Source organism: Streptopelia decaocto, assembly GCF_964273445.1.
Source record: "Streptopelia decaocto genome assembly, chromosome: 7".
NCBI lineage: Eukaryota > Metazoa > Chordata > Aves > Columbiformes > Columbidae > Streptopelia > Streptopelia decaocto.
Window position 1 is genome coordinate 60,434,692 of NC_138661.1, and position 18,644 is coordinate 60,453,335.

General features: G+C 38.8%; 1 protein-coding gene across 1 annotated transcript in view; it reads right to left on the reverse strand.

Annotated features, from left to right (window-relative positions):
* Positions 1-4,038: 4,038 nt before the first annotated feature.
* The window catches only part of KIAA1549L (KIAA1549 like), a gene marked incomplete at both ends in the record, with an annotated part of 127,992 nt that continues 113,386 nt past the window's right edge, over positions 4,039-18,644 (reverse strand). Inside the window, 4 exons of the mRNA XM_082057864.1 lie at positions 4,039-4,320; positions 8,158-8,309; positions 12,735-12,880; positions 14,077-14,174. Of these exons, the coding sequence (XP_081913990.1) occupies positions 4,039-4,320; positions 8,158-8,309; positions 12,735-12,880; positions 14,077-14,174 (678 nt within the window). The remainder of the gene's footprint in view (positions 4,321-8,157; positions 8,310-12,734; positions 12,881-14,076; positions 14,175-18,644) is intronic.

Sequence of the window (18,644 nt, forward strand, 5' to 3'; positions counted from 1 at the left end):
ATTTGCTTCGTATGCGTCGTCCCTTAAACAAGACAGAGGCCTCACTTCAGTTCTGCCACTCAGTTCTACCTGCTTTGCATTTTTATCTGACATTTTCTTTCTTCCATGTCTCACCTCTTCAGTTAGTCTGAAAAAGAAATGATCATTACTTATGATAATTTCCCCATTTCCATATAGAGGATTTATGTGTGCTTGTTATCAAGTTCTATCCATGTTATTACTAGACACAAACATCCTTCATATTTCTGTACTGAGTGTAGAGCTTCTCTCAAATCCAGATATGTTTTTCGCAAAACAATGACTGTCAAAGAATACCCTCTTATCCTCTTAAAGTTACTGTTCCGCTGATGTTAAGAACTGTCACTCCTCCTGAAAGTGGTCATTACACACATACTGAGAAGTAATTTCATGTACATTTCATTTGAGACATTTCTACTGACGGTTTACAAATCTGAAGACAAATAATGGTCAGAATATCAACATTTTTGTACACAGAAAACAATAGTTTCACCTAAACATTTGACATCATTTTAAAGAAAAGAGGGGCATTTAGTAGAAAAACCTTAATGAGTAAGTTTTTATCAGTAAAAATTGGATTAATATATATTTATGAGGTTATAACTTTAAACAGGTATGCTTTCTTCTTTGAAATCAACATTGAAAAACTATATTGTAATTGTAGTCATACAAAATGTTTATTATATTACAAATTATTTGTACACTATATTTTCACTTTATCATTGCTTTGTGCTCAAACAGTATAAATAGTACAGCATGATTTTTCTTTCCCAGAAATGTCCTTACTGTCATGATATAATCTTACTTTGTACTTAACAAAAAAATACAGAAACATATTACAAACAAGATAAAAAGCCATTATGAATGAAGAATGTAAAATGTCTTTGTGAATAAAGTGCACCACAATGGTTTCAGAGTGATGGTTGAGGGAATATTCAATAGACTGTACATCATCGACACAATACCAAACAAAATTAATTCTGAAAGTCTAACAGGTCTTCCTCAGTAGTATGAAGAGTACTTTGTTTAACTTTACTGAAATGATTTTTCTTTCTAGAAATCCATTTCAATGTTTTTAGTTGGGCTTTTTCTATTTGTTCCTTTTGTTTGGACATAGGCATTCAAACCCTCTACGTAAACGTAATTTCCAAACTTTTTAATTTCCAGAATGGCAAGATACATATTTCATCATATAAGATATATGAGGCTTTACCGTCACACATTTCTTGATAGCACTATTAAGTCACTTACATTTAAGAATGGATAGAGATTTACAAACAGAGCTAAGTGTCCCAAAGATGCAGTTTAAATCTGGCACTTCCTACCTCCTGTGACTCTTTTGGGAGGATATCGTAACATCACTGTTCCCAGCCACATGGCTTTAGCACTCCCATCCGCGCGATCGCTGCTGCTTCCACACTTGCAGCTTTAGGATAACTCTGCAAAACTGTGATCTAAGATACAGAGATTTATTTCACAGCACATTTTACTCCCATTGCATAGAGGGGCTTATCTATTTGCCAGATTTCACCAGGCTAAATAGAACAATCATTTAAAAACTGAGGCAATAAAGCTGATGCAAATTGTGGCTGGAACAATTTAGTGTACATTTTGCTTAGCAAGTTGGCTTAAGCCAGTTATGAACCAGCTTGGGCTGAAAAAAAAATAAATCCCTCTTAAATTATGCCTGCACTTTTATTAGAGTGATTTAAACATCTGAAAAATAAGCAGAATATTGTTCTAGTCATTCTAGTGAAACTTGCACATGTAGACAAAACCAAATAGAGAAGAAATTCAGCCTTGCTGTCAGCAAGTAAACTTCCCACTAAAGCCAACCAGAACTAGTCTTTTTAGGGCATACTGGGTTTGGGCCAGTATTTTTAAGTTGTTATTTTAAAGTGTGATATTCTTAGGCAGCTATTAATTCAACACAAAAAGACATTTGGATGTATTGTATTACACTCATAAGATCGGTATTACTTAGCTGATAGGTAACTGAGACAGCAGTCTGTCTTTACTAGACTTCTATTTATATGAAAGACTGAATTTCTTTGGTTGTTTAGTATCCAAGTCACCCAAATGTATATTTGTGTATTCCAGACATAGCATGTTTATACTGATCATTAATTTTTTTTTTTTTCACTTGGTTTATGGAAATTTTCTGACTATAGCAGACTAGTCACATATAAATATACAGCATATATATACATAGAAATTACAAAAATACATTTTATTTATATTTGATTTTTAAATAATAAAAATGAAATGTCACATTTGTTTAAAGATTAACTAGCATTCCAACAGCTTCTGCAATATTTAAGGTACTGGAGCAGAAGATATCTGTATATTCTAGAATAACTATGTATCACAATCTCAGTCAGGGTTTATAATATAATTATTTTTGGGAAAAAATAGCTCTGCTTTAAAAGTTTGTGCTTCATCAATTTCTTCTTCTATCCCCTGTTCTAGTTCCCTTCCCCTTCTCCTCTCATTTTACTGAAGGCCAAAAAGCCAAACCAAGTTCCCTTTCTCACCTCAGCAAAGACCAAAGAAACTCGAGGGAATGAAATAATCAGACAAAATAGCATAAGCAATTTTGGATAACTAAACAACTTACTGAAATGAAGGACATTACCTTTGACTCCAGTTGACATCAAACATGCCCACCACAACAAATTTTGGAACAACTTCAGTTCCTGAAGCTGATTGCTGAAGGAACTGAAAACAATTGTTCATGATCTCCAACTGTTTTGTACAACTGCAAAAGATGAACTATTGTCCCATTCAACTGGTTTGATTTTCTTTTGGGGGTAGATTCATTCAACAATGCAGTTTAACAATTAGTGACCTTTATCTTGCACAATATAAAGTCAGCATAATTTCTGGAAATACTCTCTTTTTCACAGAACATTAGTATTTTTGTTAATTCACGCAACCATTTACTTATTTACATGTTAATATAACAATCAGGTCCTTTACATTCAGAACTTCCTGGGTGTGTATTCACTGTTCCAGTGTAATCAAAATCAACTGCAGCTTCAGGTAGCACTTTCTGGCATTGCTTTAGTAGATATCATTGTTTAAGAAAGAGAAAAAAGCACTGTGTTAAACAGAGGTTTTCTTGTCCAAGCAGGTGTATTCATTATTCCAGGTTGGAAAGACTCGCTCGAAGGTCTCAGGTTTACCAGCTTCACATGCATTCAGAGTCAAAAGGCTGAATACAGAAAACGCAAATAACTTTTTTTCATTTCTCCTAGAAGCTTCTAGCACCAATATCCTTTGTTTGCTTTCCGGGCATTGTGTTCTCTCACGCTGAAAAAAAAATCTCTTCCATAACTCATCAGTTTTATTCAGGGACAAGGTAGCCACTGATTATCAAAATATCATTCACCTTCTTCACAGCCTTCTCTTCTTTCACTTCTTTGTACCGCTAATAGGATGAGGAGAATCAGGGCTATTTACAGGACATTTATTTGTATTACTTACTCATCTCGAATTCTTTTGGTTTGAATACAGCCTTTAGAATGAAAAGGCTGAATGACTCTGCATTGACAATATCCTGCAGCAAACAATTAACGTGGCTACCACACCCTCTGTGGCCTTTAGCTAACCGTGTTCTACTGTATTTTCTTCTTTAATCAAAGTTTTGACATGCAGAAGTTATTTTCAGCAGCTCTACCTTTGGGCCTGCAAATGAAACATGGTGTGGAACAAACACATTCAGCAGCATCTCTAGTGACGATGGGTCATAGTACAAGAGCGCAGTGACAAACAATTGCATATTGTCAATCTTATCCATATTGAACAGTTACCTGGCAGCATTTCTTTAGCTGGCAAGCAGAATTATGTATCTTCAGAGTCCTGTTGCTCTACTTCAAGTCATTTCATAGTGTTGATTTTTCAGACAGGAAAGTGCCATCACTTGGGCACAATTCACTGCAAGCTTGTAACTGAAAATGAAAGGAGTCACTTTCTTGGCTACCTCAGGTTGCATGACAGAAATACCGTGCACAAAAGATGTTAAACCTGGAATTCAAACATATCTGTTTGCTTCTTGGCCAGTTTAGCAACTTCTTCTCTTATTGCCTTTACAAGGGCAGCTGTAGAAATGTTGGTGAGAGGAGCATCAGACGGGTCGTTTTCCGTCAGGCTCTGCTGGGAAGCTGCGGTGGAGGGCAGAGGAGCCTGTTCCAGGCTGGGATGCATGCTCGCCTGCTGGCTGTACTGCCGAGGAAGCCGCGAAGGAGAATTATGTTGGTAGCGGGGCCGTGGATAAGCCTCGATGTACCCAGGTAGTGGTACCTGTGGAGCATTGCAATTACAGAAAATTATACAGAACAGTTGATCCATAGCGCCACCTGCCAGGTAACAGAAACCTCCCCAGGGCAGAATAAGACATAACAAGTAGACCCATATGAAGAGAATGTAAACCTCATACTCCTAAGCATCAATTTCCAAAAGTCTGTCTTGGCATGCGCCATTTACGCACATATGTCAACATTTCAGGTACTCAACTCCCCAGCCTGTGGCAGCAAAAACACCTAGTAGGGGAAATATTGCATGTCCTAATTAATCATCAGTGCAAGAAGTCAAAGAGAGAAGCCTTTTCTGAAACTGTGTCCTCTGCTTACTGTTCCTCCTAAGCATTTCAGTTTCAAACTGACAGCATCACTGTGTTTCAGGACACCAAAAAGCCTAGAACAGAGAAGCTGAGCTCGCTGATTTACAGCCAGTGTCTAATCCAAGTCAGCCAACTCTCTGGACTTACTGTTCCGAACAAAAACTCAATAGATCCAGACAACAGGGATAAGCTCAGCTATGCCAGCCTGGAAACTCAACGCTGGCTTCTCAAATGTATCAGGATTTCTGGCCACATTTAACAGAATTACATTGGGGATTCACAATTTTACTCCGTTGTCACTTCACTGATAGAACCATGATATCAGCATTTACAGTCCTTGGAAGTTTTTAATGCATCAAATAAAAATAGTATTTTTTTATGTTTTGCAAAAGTCTCTAAAACAAGAATCTACAGCACTTCATTTTGAAGAAGGCTTTACAGTACTACAGAAGGCAACCCATAACCTGTTACTAGGACAGAATAACTTCTCCTTGAGAAAAAGCTTACCAGCTGATCATTCTAGTCCATGCCAATGACAAATAAGGAAAGTTCAGTGATTTTATTTTTTTTTTTAAATGAACTGTGTAACTTGGAAAACTACACTTATATGCACTATACTCAGAACGCTACACTTTGAAGTTAACTGGTAAATTTCCACAATGTTTAATCAACTAAAAAGTTACTTTGTAATTCTTTTTGCCTTAAATGAGAACAACAGTTTTCACTTTCCAAATACATCAAGGTTGTATGTAAGTTTATAATAGAGGCAGCCAGGCAGATATGTCAGCTATTTTTGGATTTCAGTCAGGCTGAGGTATGAGGTGCTTCACCCACCAGGGCTAAGGCTTTGGTGGGTGTGCCAGAAGCAGAATTTCAGAATTGTAGGTGTCTTCAAGCAGACTGAAATGTCAGGATGTGAAACATCTGCCAGTTTTACATACCTTCTGGGGAACATGGGACCTCAGCATGTGCTTCAGAACGAAAGCTTGGGAATTTTGCTTAAATCCCATTTTGGCTCTGGCCCTGTGAGAGTTTAATAACCCCTTGGGTGCTTTTGGCACTTCAGGCATTTAAGAACCTATGAAAACCTGACCACTAGAATTTACACATGCTCTATGCAATCTTAAATATCCATCAAGTGATGAAGAGAATGTCACACATGTTCAGAATGGTGCAATGAGACAAACAAAGGAAGCAGGCACGGTATGAAAAGGATCATTAAATGCCTTTGCATCTGTTTAGTTTACAATAGATTATTCAAAAGACAAACATTTTAGTAGTACAACATATGAACACACCACTAGAGGCCACCAGGTTACTACTTTCACCAGGCAGCATCTAGCTAATATGGAAAAGAAATGCTTTATCAGATAGTTCCCTTCTCCCACAAAACAGGGCTTCAATACTTTAAACTGAGAAAATAGTACATTACAGTAAACTGAGCTTATAAACTCATTCTTTGTAGTCAGATCTCCTGTTTCCCATGTTATCTTGTTTACAGTCCCACTAGTAGAAATGCATGAACAGTAAAGAATTTCAATTTTCACCTTGCAGATATTAAGCCTCTGTTCTTATTAATTGTCATGAAAACCTTGACCAAGCTATAATCTAGAGGTTCAGAAACCAGAAAGCATCCAGCAACTCAAACTGAGTGTTACTTCACTTCTTTATTTTTTGCAGTTTTAGTCGGGCTTTCTGACTGTGTTATGTTGCTAACACTATTACTAGTTCCTCTAGTAATGATTTTCAAATGCAGCTTCTTGACAGATTTGCAGTCATTGGGAGTGCAAATTCATTATAGAAACTGAAGTGTTCTGATTTTACATTTTTTTCTTTTCTCCTGAAAAGTCATAGGAGGGCTGAAAGCCTGAGTAACAAGTTGTTGTTCAAGCTCTGTAATGGGTAAGTGAAATTTAAATAAATATTTGTTTCCTTTGAATTCTATGTTGCCACAGTTATTTTTCAGACAGCTCCTTGCATCCCTCTCCATTCCTCTATGTACGGTCCACCAGCACTAACTGCTCTTCTCACCTATTTCCCTGAAGACAGGGAAACCCACAACATGGTTCCAACCTCCTCCTTCCAGAGGAAGGACCTGCGGGCTGGAGACTTGAGTTCCAGTCTTGTCCAGTTTATTTTCAGTCCCCTTTTTGACAAGTGATATCTGATTCTCTTTTCATGGGACTGCAGCCAAGAAGTAGGGATACAAAAGGGAAGAAGAATGGAAGACAAGTAAAATTCCTTCCCTGATTTGTTTTGTGTCTTTTTTGTTTGTTTCTTCTTCTTAAAGAAAAAGTTTTAAATGATTGCTCAGACACAATGGGCCTCATGGATTTAAAATGTCAGTAAGGTTAAAAACAACTTTAAAAGGCCAAACAAACAAGCACACAAACAAATAAATAAAACGATGAAAATTAAAAGGGATTTCCATGCTTTAAAGGGCAGGTCTGGGGAGGCAATCTGTACAATGGCAAAAAAAACCTCCAGGTGTCAGGGGCACATCAGCAGATGTGCTCAGTTTACAGATAAACATACTCCTTTTGTCTTGACAGTTCAGCCTACAAATTCAGACTTACATCTGACAGTCAAACTGAATTCTTTTCCTCACAGGCATCAGGATCAGTAATAAAGATTTAGCAACAAATATGCGCCCCAGGAACATTTATATGACAGTGTTGTCTCTTGTTTAGCTGCTCAAAGCCAACTGTTAGACTCCAACTGCAATTCTCTAAAATATTCTGTGGATGATATGCACAAGGAAATAGAATTCATCTCCCAGTTTGTTTAGCTGAATTGGTTCTGCATAAATACCAGATGTGAGCTCAAGCAGCAGAATTGATATTTTCTTTCCTAGTGGAAAAAGCGCCCTAAACTTTAGAATTTGTTTCAAACATAATAAACTACTGCAATTCATTTAGGGTGTCTCATCTTGATTCCTTTGACATTTCTTTGACATTTCTTTGATTCTTCGGGCTAAAAAATTACATCTGTCCCAGACTAGGATTGTGCAATTAATTATTTAATTTATGACCTGTCACTGCAGCCTGCAGGAGGACTTGAAACACTTGCACAGTGGGGCTGTGGCAGCACTGGGAGATGGGATTCGGGAGCCAGGGCTGTATGGAAAGAAGCCTCCAGGTGGGAAAGATGCTCCCCAGCTTCCAAACATCACAAAGCCACCCTGAGAGGCAGCATCGCCCCCTCCTGCCATGTGCCTATCTGAATATTTAACCTCCGTCTTAGGAAATAAAAAAGGTACCTAATGTACTAACTTTGAATGGGTGCCAGGCTGTAACCTAGTGATTGATTTAACCCTTTAAAAGACCTTATTTACAATTCATGGTATGGACAGCTAAAGTATCTATGCCCCTTCTCATAACTTTTCACTACTAGAGATTATTACCATTCAAGGAAGAATTATCTTGCTCAGATTCTTTGCTGATCACTTAGCATTGCTTAAAACTCCTCCTCTATAAATCACAGAAAATATATGTAGTTAGAAAAGCAAGGATGCTTACAGAGTCTGCCCACTGCCCTGGTAATTCATTCTCCCCAGCATAGGGCATCCAGGCTTGATTCCTGTATGCGGTGGGTGGTGTTGGGATGAAATAGCCTGTGAAGCCAGGTCGGTTTGCTGCTGGTATGGCAAACACTGCTGGTACAGTATTTCCTATTAAGAAAGAGAAGAGATATAATTAATGGCTGACATTTTCAATTATAAATTAGAAGATAATGCTTATGAAGTAACTGGCCTCAGTCACTTTTTTAAATTTTTGCTTGTATTGGTGAGAATGTGATCACTGTCAGCTGAATGTAAGGCTCCCACCATCTGACTAGAACATCTCTATAATGCTGGGAAATACTAGAGAAAGCAAGATTTGCAGTTGTCTGCATAATCATGCATAGCCTTCAGATAAAGATATGACGACTCAGCCCTTAGGACTTGATCCTTGTAACAACTGATCTTGATCAGAGCTTTGAATCATTAGGAAAAAAAAAAAAAAAGGTTGTTTTTTTCCTCTTTCTTTTGCTTCCTTATATTCAATTTTGAAATGTTGTTACCATGGGTTCCAGAGTAGCGCACCTTTCTTTTCAAAAGCAGGTTATAGAGCATTCAGTTTATACAGTAAAACTGTCTTAATATCTGTAGGCAAAAAACCTCCAAAAATGAGTGAATGATACATTTCAAAGGCTGTAATCTCAACAGCCCCCTCATAAAACTTCAGTGCTTCCATAAAAAAAAACCACCAAGGTTCTACCAGCTCAATTCCTTTTCCAGGAACAGTCTGTGACTGCAATAAATTACGCAGCTATTTATTAAATATTCTCAAGGGAACTTGTTGACAACAGATGTGTTTTATCATGTCTTGATCAAGACATATGCATAGGGGTGTCCAGGAACCTTTCTACTAAAATTCCACTATCAAGTTCCAAGTTGGGTGGGAAAAAGCAGCCTTCCTAGTATGAGGTTCAGCCAAATCTCTGGATGTGGTTCCACCTGCTCTTTCAGGTAGGGTTTATTCCTGGAGCTCGCAGAGGTGCATGGAACAATGTGGTTCTTGCTGCAATTCCTCACATTAACCACAGGATATAACTAGGATGTCTGGAAGACCAGCATCTTATCATGTGCTTCTACTATTTCGCTTGAGAGAAACCATCATAACTCCATGTATTTACCAAGTTTAGAATAAAATATAAACTTGCTTGTCCAGTAAGACTTCTTTCCTCTAGTGTCTAGTTGCATTTGATGATAGACATCAGCAGTGCACCGCTGCTACACTATGGTCATAAAATCCTCATTCCTAAATCCTGGTTGGTAACATTCTGCATCATCTTTATCGGGTACTAAATAAAGCGTGTGGATGGTGGTCCTTGAGTACTCAGTTATAGTACATGGACGTGCATTTTACTTTTCACATTCACAGAATATAGCAAAACCAACGTCATTTATGTGAAAGCAGAAGAGCCAGTAAACCCCATAGGAACACGATAAAGTACAACTCCTTTTCACTGAGGAATGGAAGCACAGTAATGTTGGATAGATACAAACCAGCTCTGTACTAGAGTCAATGCAAAGAAAATGCAATTCCTCTCCCCTTCAACTTCCCATCATTTGAATCTTGCCACTAACTGCCCTCAGTAGATATGACACCACTGTGTAAGAGGTGCTGACAAAATGGCAAGACATTGGCATTCCCCTAAACTTCGAACAGAGAATAATTGATAGAAATTAGCATCGCTTACTGGCTGCTTCATCTGCCCCCCTAGAAAGTAATTTATAGTCCTAGCACATCCTTGCTTCTGAGCACTCGGCGAGGATTATGCTGCTACTTTGATGATACCAGGAACGCTGCATGGGCTTGGACATAGAGATGGAAAGACTAGAACAGTGACACTCATTCCCAAAGCAGTCTCCACAAAACCAGCAATTTATAGGTTCTTAATGACCCCCCATGCAGTCCTAGGCTAGAAGGGCTGTGGATGTAATCAGGGCATGCAAAGAGCAGAAATATATATATTTTGTAGAACAATTGTGTCCAGAGTAGAAACATATCATGTGTTTCAACACTGTCTCAAAAACAAACAAACAAACACACACATACACACACAAAGCCCTCCAAACAAACAAACAGCAAAAAAAAAACAAACAAAAAATAACAACAACCAAAAAAAGGAAGGAAAAAAAAATGGCTTAAAACTCTTTACAGTTACACAGTGTTTTCTATTGTTAGGGACTAAGTCCCAGCTTTCATTTTGACATTGGGTTGTAGGTGAAAAGTCATTACATCGAGGAGGATGCTGGAGTCACCCAGCCCTCGGAGAACCAGTCACTCTGGAATTGCTATGGACCAGTGGGATCTAGGATGCACAACAGGTAACCACAGGGTAAATCACAGCACCTCTACCCCAGTTCCTCCAGCCCCTCCATTTGCAAGGAGGTGGGCTAAGAGAAGAGGTGTGGGTGATCTTTGTTCTTCCCAGGTCACAAACAGCGCAGGGGTTGCTATTTTAAATGTGTTAGCAAGGCTGGAAATATATATTCTTTGGACACGTACAGAGAAGAAAGTGCTGCTCCAGTAAATGACACATGGCTTCTACACCAAAATGCTCTTTTAATTTAACCACAGCAAAATGAGCTACTATTCAAAAAGAATACTCAGCTGATATAATACTTATCCCAATTTGTACTGCAACATTATTATCTTAAAGGTGCTGTTGATGGGTTCCATAAGCCATCCTTAGGCTGTTTCATGCCAAATCAGCACCTGAAGCAATGTTTCTTCATCTGCTGGGGCAAGAAGAATTTATTTTCCTATCAGAACTTTAGAAATCCTTGTTTGTATTACAGTTGCAGGATTCTTGCAACTCTCCTTGTCTTTCCCTGTATTGTAGCCATTTGTAGTCTCTGTCATGTAAGAAAGTTCCCCCCAACTACATAATGAAAAATTCAGGCAAGCTCCACAATGTACACAGAGGTCATTTCTCTTTTCTGAAATGCGGCCACTCTGCAGTGGTAACACAGTATACCTGCTTTTAACATCCAGCAATAAAATCTCCACATAGCTGTATGTTATAAAAAAGTCTATCACACAGAACACATTACCGCAGACACGAAGAAAGAGCTCTTGGTAGCGTGGCAAATTTCATAGCTCGAAATGCTTTAAAAATGACAGGGTGAGCATCTGCTCTTTTCAGATTCACAGTCACCATTTGCAGAAGGTATGACTAGAAGTGAGAGTAGAATGGATCTTTCAAACCTACTATATTTAATTAACTGACAACAGATTTGCATATCCCCATTATTATTCTCAGCAAAAGCTGTTGAATACAGTGCAGATAACTCTCTATTACTTCTGAGGAAACCAAGAAAGAATTTTTTTCTGGCAGATTAACAGAGCGATGTTTAATACACCTACTAATTTCAAAACTTTGAATTGGCAATGTAAAATTTTTTTTCACCTTGTAAGCTCTTTTCTATAGCTCTTCAAGAAAACATTTTGCCAATGAGAAGCTATTTCAAATATTTCCCAGCTAAATGATATCCGAATACCATCAAAATAGTGTTTCAGCTTAATCTCATGATTAAATCAATTCATTAGTAAATAAAATTCATATCAAAAAGACCGGGAACTTGCTAGGCCTTTAAAACTGGGACATTTAGACCCAAAACAAGTTCTGCATTTGAGCAAAAACTACCTTTTCCAAAACAGGAGAGGAGACAAACTAACAGATTACCTTTGACTGTGCAAAAGCACTGCTGCCTTGTACTTTGAATGGGAGGGGGCACATATCTTCAAATTATCCCCCTCAGCAGCCCAGTGTTGTGACAAGACTAGGAGGTTAAGTTTCTCAGGACGAAACAGGGAGTCATAAACCTCATCCCACAGTCAGGCTGGAAAACCTCAATCTTGCACACATTATTCTTCATGTCCACCTGTTTTTCCTCCCTTTCCTTATGAACCAAGGAGAGCTAAATGCCATTAAGCCTCCTTCTGCAGTACTGCTTACAGCTCCATTGTACATACTCTGTTTTTAAGCACTTGGCTTGATATTCTTAACTCAAAAAATTATGGAAGGATCCATCTCATTTCTCCATACCCTTCAGAACTCCGCTACCTGTCTCTCCCATTTTGGTTGTTTCTGTACATAGTGCAACACAACACGCAAGTCACACTGCAATCCCAGTACCACAACTGCTGCTTGTGCCACCCAACACCTTCTGTATCAGCCCTACAAATTCCACAGGATTTTGTGGTATGGATAAACTGTTTTACTGGACATTAATAATTCAGAGTCCTTACCAGTGAGCCAGCAGAATGCCATACTTGAACCATCTGGTACATAACTGCTGGGTCTTACCTTCCGAAATGACATGGTGCTTCTACAGGCTGAGTAGTATTTTACATTGCAGCTGATGCTGCATTTATGGAGGAGAAATCCTTTGTAGGTTCTCCTTAAGTTGCAGAAAAACACACTTGATACACTCTTTCTCCAAATAATCATCTGCATTTGCTATATCCCATATATTCATTTATAAGCAAAATAAATTGTGTGGCTCTCAAAGCTGCAAGTTGTGTCTGCACTCTTTTTTCACCTGAGTGAAAAGCTGTTTGATCAAGTGGGCCAACTGACATCGGAGCTCTCGAACCAGGTGCAAAAGATGCCTGATCATGATGCTGCGCCTGATCTGCACCACTGGACTCAGGTATTCGCACTTTGCTGCCAATATCTGATGTAGACCTGTTCATTAAGAAAGAAAAAAATAGAAACTTTTGTCATTCTGACTGAGAGATGAGATTCATAGCCATATACATGCCTATCAGCTACAGTATGACAAGCTAGCTAGGAAAGAGCTATCTGATTTTGCTCTGGCATGACAGAAGTTTGGAGAACCACTGGAAAACAAGAAGCCTGGACAAGTCTGAGAACAACTTCTTTACCCTGGTCACTTCTTTCCCGAAGAATGTTATTACCATTGCATAGAGCCTTTGCTTGCTGCTTCAAACAAATGCTTGTGATATGCAATACAAAAAGCAGAGCTTTACCATAGTTCATCAACCCAAGACTGTAGACAATACCATATTTCTACAGTATATGTGGCATGGTAATAGTAGGACAATACTATGGTAAGTAGTGTCAATTGCACTTGGGAACTACTAACATCTTTGGAAATGGTGTTTCCCCACTTGCTTTAGAGCTAAAATGTAATGGATGAACAAGAATATGTCGACAGTGTCCGCATCCTGAACATTTGGATGCAGTTCTGATATTACTGGCAGCCACTCCGAAAAGTTTCCTTTGGCCTCGGAGCTCCACAGCCGCTCGCAGCAGCCCTGCGGTGCCCCCAGTCGCAGCTGGCACCAGGCACTGAGGGCTAAATGAGTCCAGCCACCACAGAAGTGCAAAAATTCCTTGAAATGCATTTTATAGAGTGCCTTACTGTGAGGAAGAGGTAAAATACGTGCACTATGCTGAGGCAATCAGGATTTTTGCACGTATTTGGCTTCGGAAATGCAGGTGTGAGATATCTGAAAGCTAGGCAGAAATCCCCGGGCCTGAGGTACTGAGAAACATCTTACAATTCATCCATATCCTGTTGCAAGTGCTTACAATAGAGAAAAGCAGGGAGAATGACAGTGCGAATTATCTACCACACATCTGCAATACAATACGCCATTATGCAAGTCAAGGCAAAGCATGTTTTTAAAGAAATCAGAGCCTGGATTTCCTAATTTTCTCGGAACTGATTGGCAAATAGAAAATTCATTGCTGTTCCTTTCCTCTTCATGACAAAATGAACTAAAAACAACAAGTTTCTGATTTCATGAACGTGTCTTTATAAGTGGCTTATAATTGCCCCTTCAGGGTTTGCCCCAGTTCTTATTACAAGAGTGGTTTTTAGAGATCATACCTAAAATAAAAGAATAGATAAATACCTCCTGAGAGAGGCAACAGCCACAGGACCTGTTCTGGGAGGGACAGGAGGAGGAGGAGAGCCCATTACCATCTCAGGAAGCTGAGAAAATCTGTAAGCCTGAAAAGGAGTTAAAAAAATAGGTCTCAGTCAAATTAAAAACCTAAAGAACCTCAGAAATTAAATACCCGCTTCACGTGCCAGCCAACAGCAAGGTAACTTTTTTCAGCATGAATAGCAATTGCATTTTATTTGAGAATTTACAGTGTTTGGTGATTTTAGGATGTAGAAGAAAACATGAGCAAATTATTTCAGAGCCAAGATGAAGTCTAATTAAAATAAAATGTATTAAACACTGTCTCTGTGACATTTGTAACCTTGCTGGCAAAGCAGATCTGTTATGATTATGTGAGACTCAATAGCTGCTTTGGACCCACAGGAAAAAGATCTCAGCATTTTCGCTTCCTCCAGAAACACAGTGTTTTAAAGATTCAGAAAACATCCTCAGAGCAGCCGCTAGTGAAGTGAAGCTGCCTGAGAGCAATGCATATTTCAACCTCTTCCTTTCAGCCTTGAAGAGATTAAAAGCAAATTCTTCACAAAAACCCCAAACTCTGTAACTTTCTAAAGCAATAACATAGATCTCAAACAGTTCTGAAAAAGCAGAGTAATTCAGAGGAACACAGGACCACCCATTAAGTCACTTGCCTGTAGTAATTGTGGATTTCCTCACTAATACATGTGAGGGACAAGCAGTCATATGCATGAAACCCATGGTACCCAAGAAACGACATGTAAGGCAAAATTTCTTTTCTTTGTACTGCTATAGACTAGAGGTCGTAGTTTTGCTAAATATACTTAAATACAGAGAGATTATAACTCTATAGCACTTCATTGACACTTTTATTCAACACATTGTGGGTTTGGTTGTGTTTTGTTGGGGGGGTGTGTTTGTTTGTTTGTTTGTTTTTAATTATGCTTTTATTGATGATACTTCAGAGCAATGCACAGGACTTAGTCCTCTGATAAGATCAGAGCAATAGCAAATAACAAATTATGAGGAAGCTGTCCAGTTTCAAGACATAAGTATTTTGACAAAAGCGAGTTCAAAGTCCAATGGTGGGAGTTTGCCCTCTAGACAAGAGGTATTTGGTTTAGCCAGAGAAGCTCCCTCCACAAGCAGCAGCGAAAGCTAAAAAGATGTTACCATGGGATGAGTCACTCCTGCCTGTAGAAAGAGCCTACAGGATTTACATTATTAGCTCAGACTTAACACCTACATTTAGGTTTGAATTTGGCAATATAAATCCCACACTAAATAGCAAAAACCACTATCTTTCAGTAATAATCTTTTTAAATTACACATTTAGACAGTGTTCCAATACCTCCTCTCTCAAATAGCTGCAAAGCTGCAAAGCTGTGTTAACACAGAGGAAGGGTAACTTATCAAATACTGACTTTTGGTGTCAGTGTCTCTAAGGGAAAAACAATGCAGACCAAGCATCTTTCTCCTGCCTCTCACTGCCAGCCCTTTTAAAGCAGGGTAGAGTCCCTCAAAGCCATGTCTATGAAAATCATTTTTTCTTTTCATGCCACCTACAAGGTCTCCTAATATTTACTTTCATCATGCTGCAATGGTATTTAAAGTATTTCTATATTTAGGTAGGAAAAAAAAAAATCTAGAGGCAATGGCACATTTCCTAGCCAGGGGTTGGAAATACCAATTTTTAATGAAAGAACTCTATAGAAAAATGCAAATGTTATTTGCATCAAAGAAAACATCAATTAGATTTCTCCTAATAGTGCTGGACTTGAAATGATCTGCAACACTTCTTCTGCTTTTGGAAATCTGGCAACTCTCTCTCAAGATGAACCAAACGCTTCCTTCTGGCTCCACAAGCCTTTCATCCCACATCTTGCTCTCAGTATGCATCTGTACGAAGTAGGAAATTATATTTTTTCCCCGCTCAGTTTTAAAAGAGCAGCATGTGACATAATGTTTCAGCGTGGTCAGTGACTTCAGATGCTGTTTGAGTATAACAGGGTAGACACAGAGGTAGATTTGGGGTTTCTCTTGTGCTTTGGAATACGGACATCAAAGGAGGCGTTATAAGGGATCACAAAGAACAGTTCACAAATGTGCTGTGATTTGCACTGAAAATTTTGAGGGGAAAAAAGTGAAATGTAAAACCAAAGTACTTATTTGCTGCCTATATAGGAGATTTACCATTTTGAGTAAGTGGCAATATTTTGCTAATGGCTGGGCAGAAGAAATCCCATTAAGGTGAAAAATCCTGTTAGAAGATCTGCTATCCATGCCGAGGAACAGTCTGTGCTTGGGGACAGCAGTCAGTCCTCTTTGTGCTGAGCTTCCACAGAAACCAAAATGGTTATGAGAGGGAACTCTAATAAAGTTTCAATAGTAAAAATCAGAGGCTAAATTAAACCAAAGTTTTACTAACGAGGCCTGTCTGTGGTAGATTTAGATGAGCCCTTAGGTTCTAAGATAACTGGCATAATTATAGAAATAAGGTCACTTCACTGAAATTCATACACTGTTGTAAATCCAAAGAGAAAAAAAAAAACAACTAAAAACCAAACAAACAAACAAAACCCCCCCCCCACACCAGCATGTATGAAGATGCTGATTTCATAGGAAATTTTTCTAATTTTATTCTTTAAAATAAGCTTATCCTTTAAAAAAATGTTGCATCGCTTTTGTTGTTCACAAAAAAACCCCAAACCCCATACCAAAAAAAAAAAACACACGGATTCCAAACTCTATTGTGTTGAAAAATGAGGACTTGTATAATACAAAAGCTATGATAACCACTGGCAAAAGTAATCAAATTTCAGATTCAGGACAGACTGCACTTGTACTAGAGTATAGATCTCACATCACCCGTTCAGGAAGAAAAGAAATGCCAGTGAAAGAGTCTCTTGTGGCTAAAACACTGAAAGCTGAAAAAGCAAAACAGTGCAGGTATAAAAAGTAATAAGTGCAGTTTAGCAGGGAAACTGCAGCCTTTGGGTCCAGGAGAGACACAACACAACCCTCTGGAAGATAAGGTCCTGCCACCAGTGGACACCTGCACCAGTGCTGATCAGACAAAAGTCTAAGGTAACCCCTGTCAGGGTGCAGGAAAGAAAAGTTAAATCAGCATGCAATAACTGAAGTCTAAAGGAGAAACATTGCAGGTAGCTTTAAAGCTACATTTCACATTTTACCACCTCCAATTTACAGATTTGTTTGTGAAATTATTCAATGTTGCCTTCTAATTACAGGAATAATCACCTTCTTACATCTCACCATAGGAATTAAAAGGGCAGCGTCTTTGTTTACTCATTGAATGATTTAATTAATTTGATTATTAAATTGCAACCCAGGAATAATACAAACTTATTGATTTCAGCTGGATTTGGGTTTGCTTTGCTAGCTGTCCTGTTACATATTTAGTTTAGTAACTTACTGAAAGTAACTGAACTTTGGTAAAACACTGTCACTTTCCCTCTGTTAAATGAAGAGATGCGCTGAGGACCTGGATCCATTACCAGTCACTCAGTCTGTACGTCTGTCCATCAGTGCCTGTTGTACAGTGCTAGTTCTCACCTTGGGACCAAGAGCTCTGTTACGCTCACTCCTCTTTCCAGAGCACTAAAGTGGAAAGATGTGAACTAGTCCAGTCCTGTAATAAAAAGCTGGGGGTTTTCTCCCCCGACTGTAGCTCTCCACTCAGATAAGGCATGTGAATTTCCAAAGCATTAACATGATCTGCTGAGGCACAACGCTCTAATGGTCGGGCTTGTGTTAAACACTTGACACTTTAACTCCATCCTCCAGTACACCAGCTGGATGACAAGGACCCAGACAAGTATTGCTCATCCCATTTTTCAAGGCTCCAGAACAACACTAAGAGTTCGTTTTTTCCTAGCTTTTCTCTGCCAGAAAAAGGCACAAGCCCGAGATGAAGGAATCCTGTTATCACAGGTCACCCATGAGCAGTTTGACAGACAGGCATTCCCTCACAAGAGCTACAGAGAATTTAAGTGTTAATGCTAGCTTGTAAAAACACAGATGATCTCAACAGAGAAAAGAAAAAGGGAAAAGAAGAAAGATGAATGCTCTGGAGAGATACACAAATCTTTGATGGTGGGACTAGCCAAGAAGTTGACTGCAGAAAAATCAAAGATCTGTAACTTGGAGGACACCCGAAGAAAAATAAACCTGAAGTGGTTCTGGTGACATGAAAGCATATGGCACGGAGGGAAATGCTAAGATGAGGATATGCATGCAGATTTTCCCTCTTTTCCCTTGATCCATATACAATTTCTGCTTTATAAAGGTATGGAACTTTTGTGCTAGAAATCTTATGCAGCACTTGGATCACCTCTGAAGTGTCTTTGCAATAATAAAACCTGAAAGTGCACTCAAGTTGCTGGAAAGTCTGTAAGATCTTGTAAAGAGTTTAGAGTCTGGTGTAACTGGACTGCAAAGGGCCAGATCTCAGAAGAGCAATGGGCTGAAGATCTTTATACTTGCATTGTATCTAGAGACCCAACAGTAAAGCCAATGTCTGCATTTGTTCCATC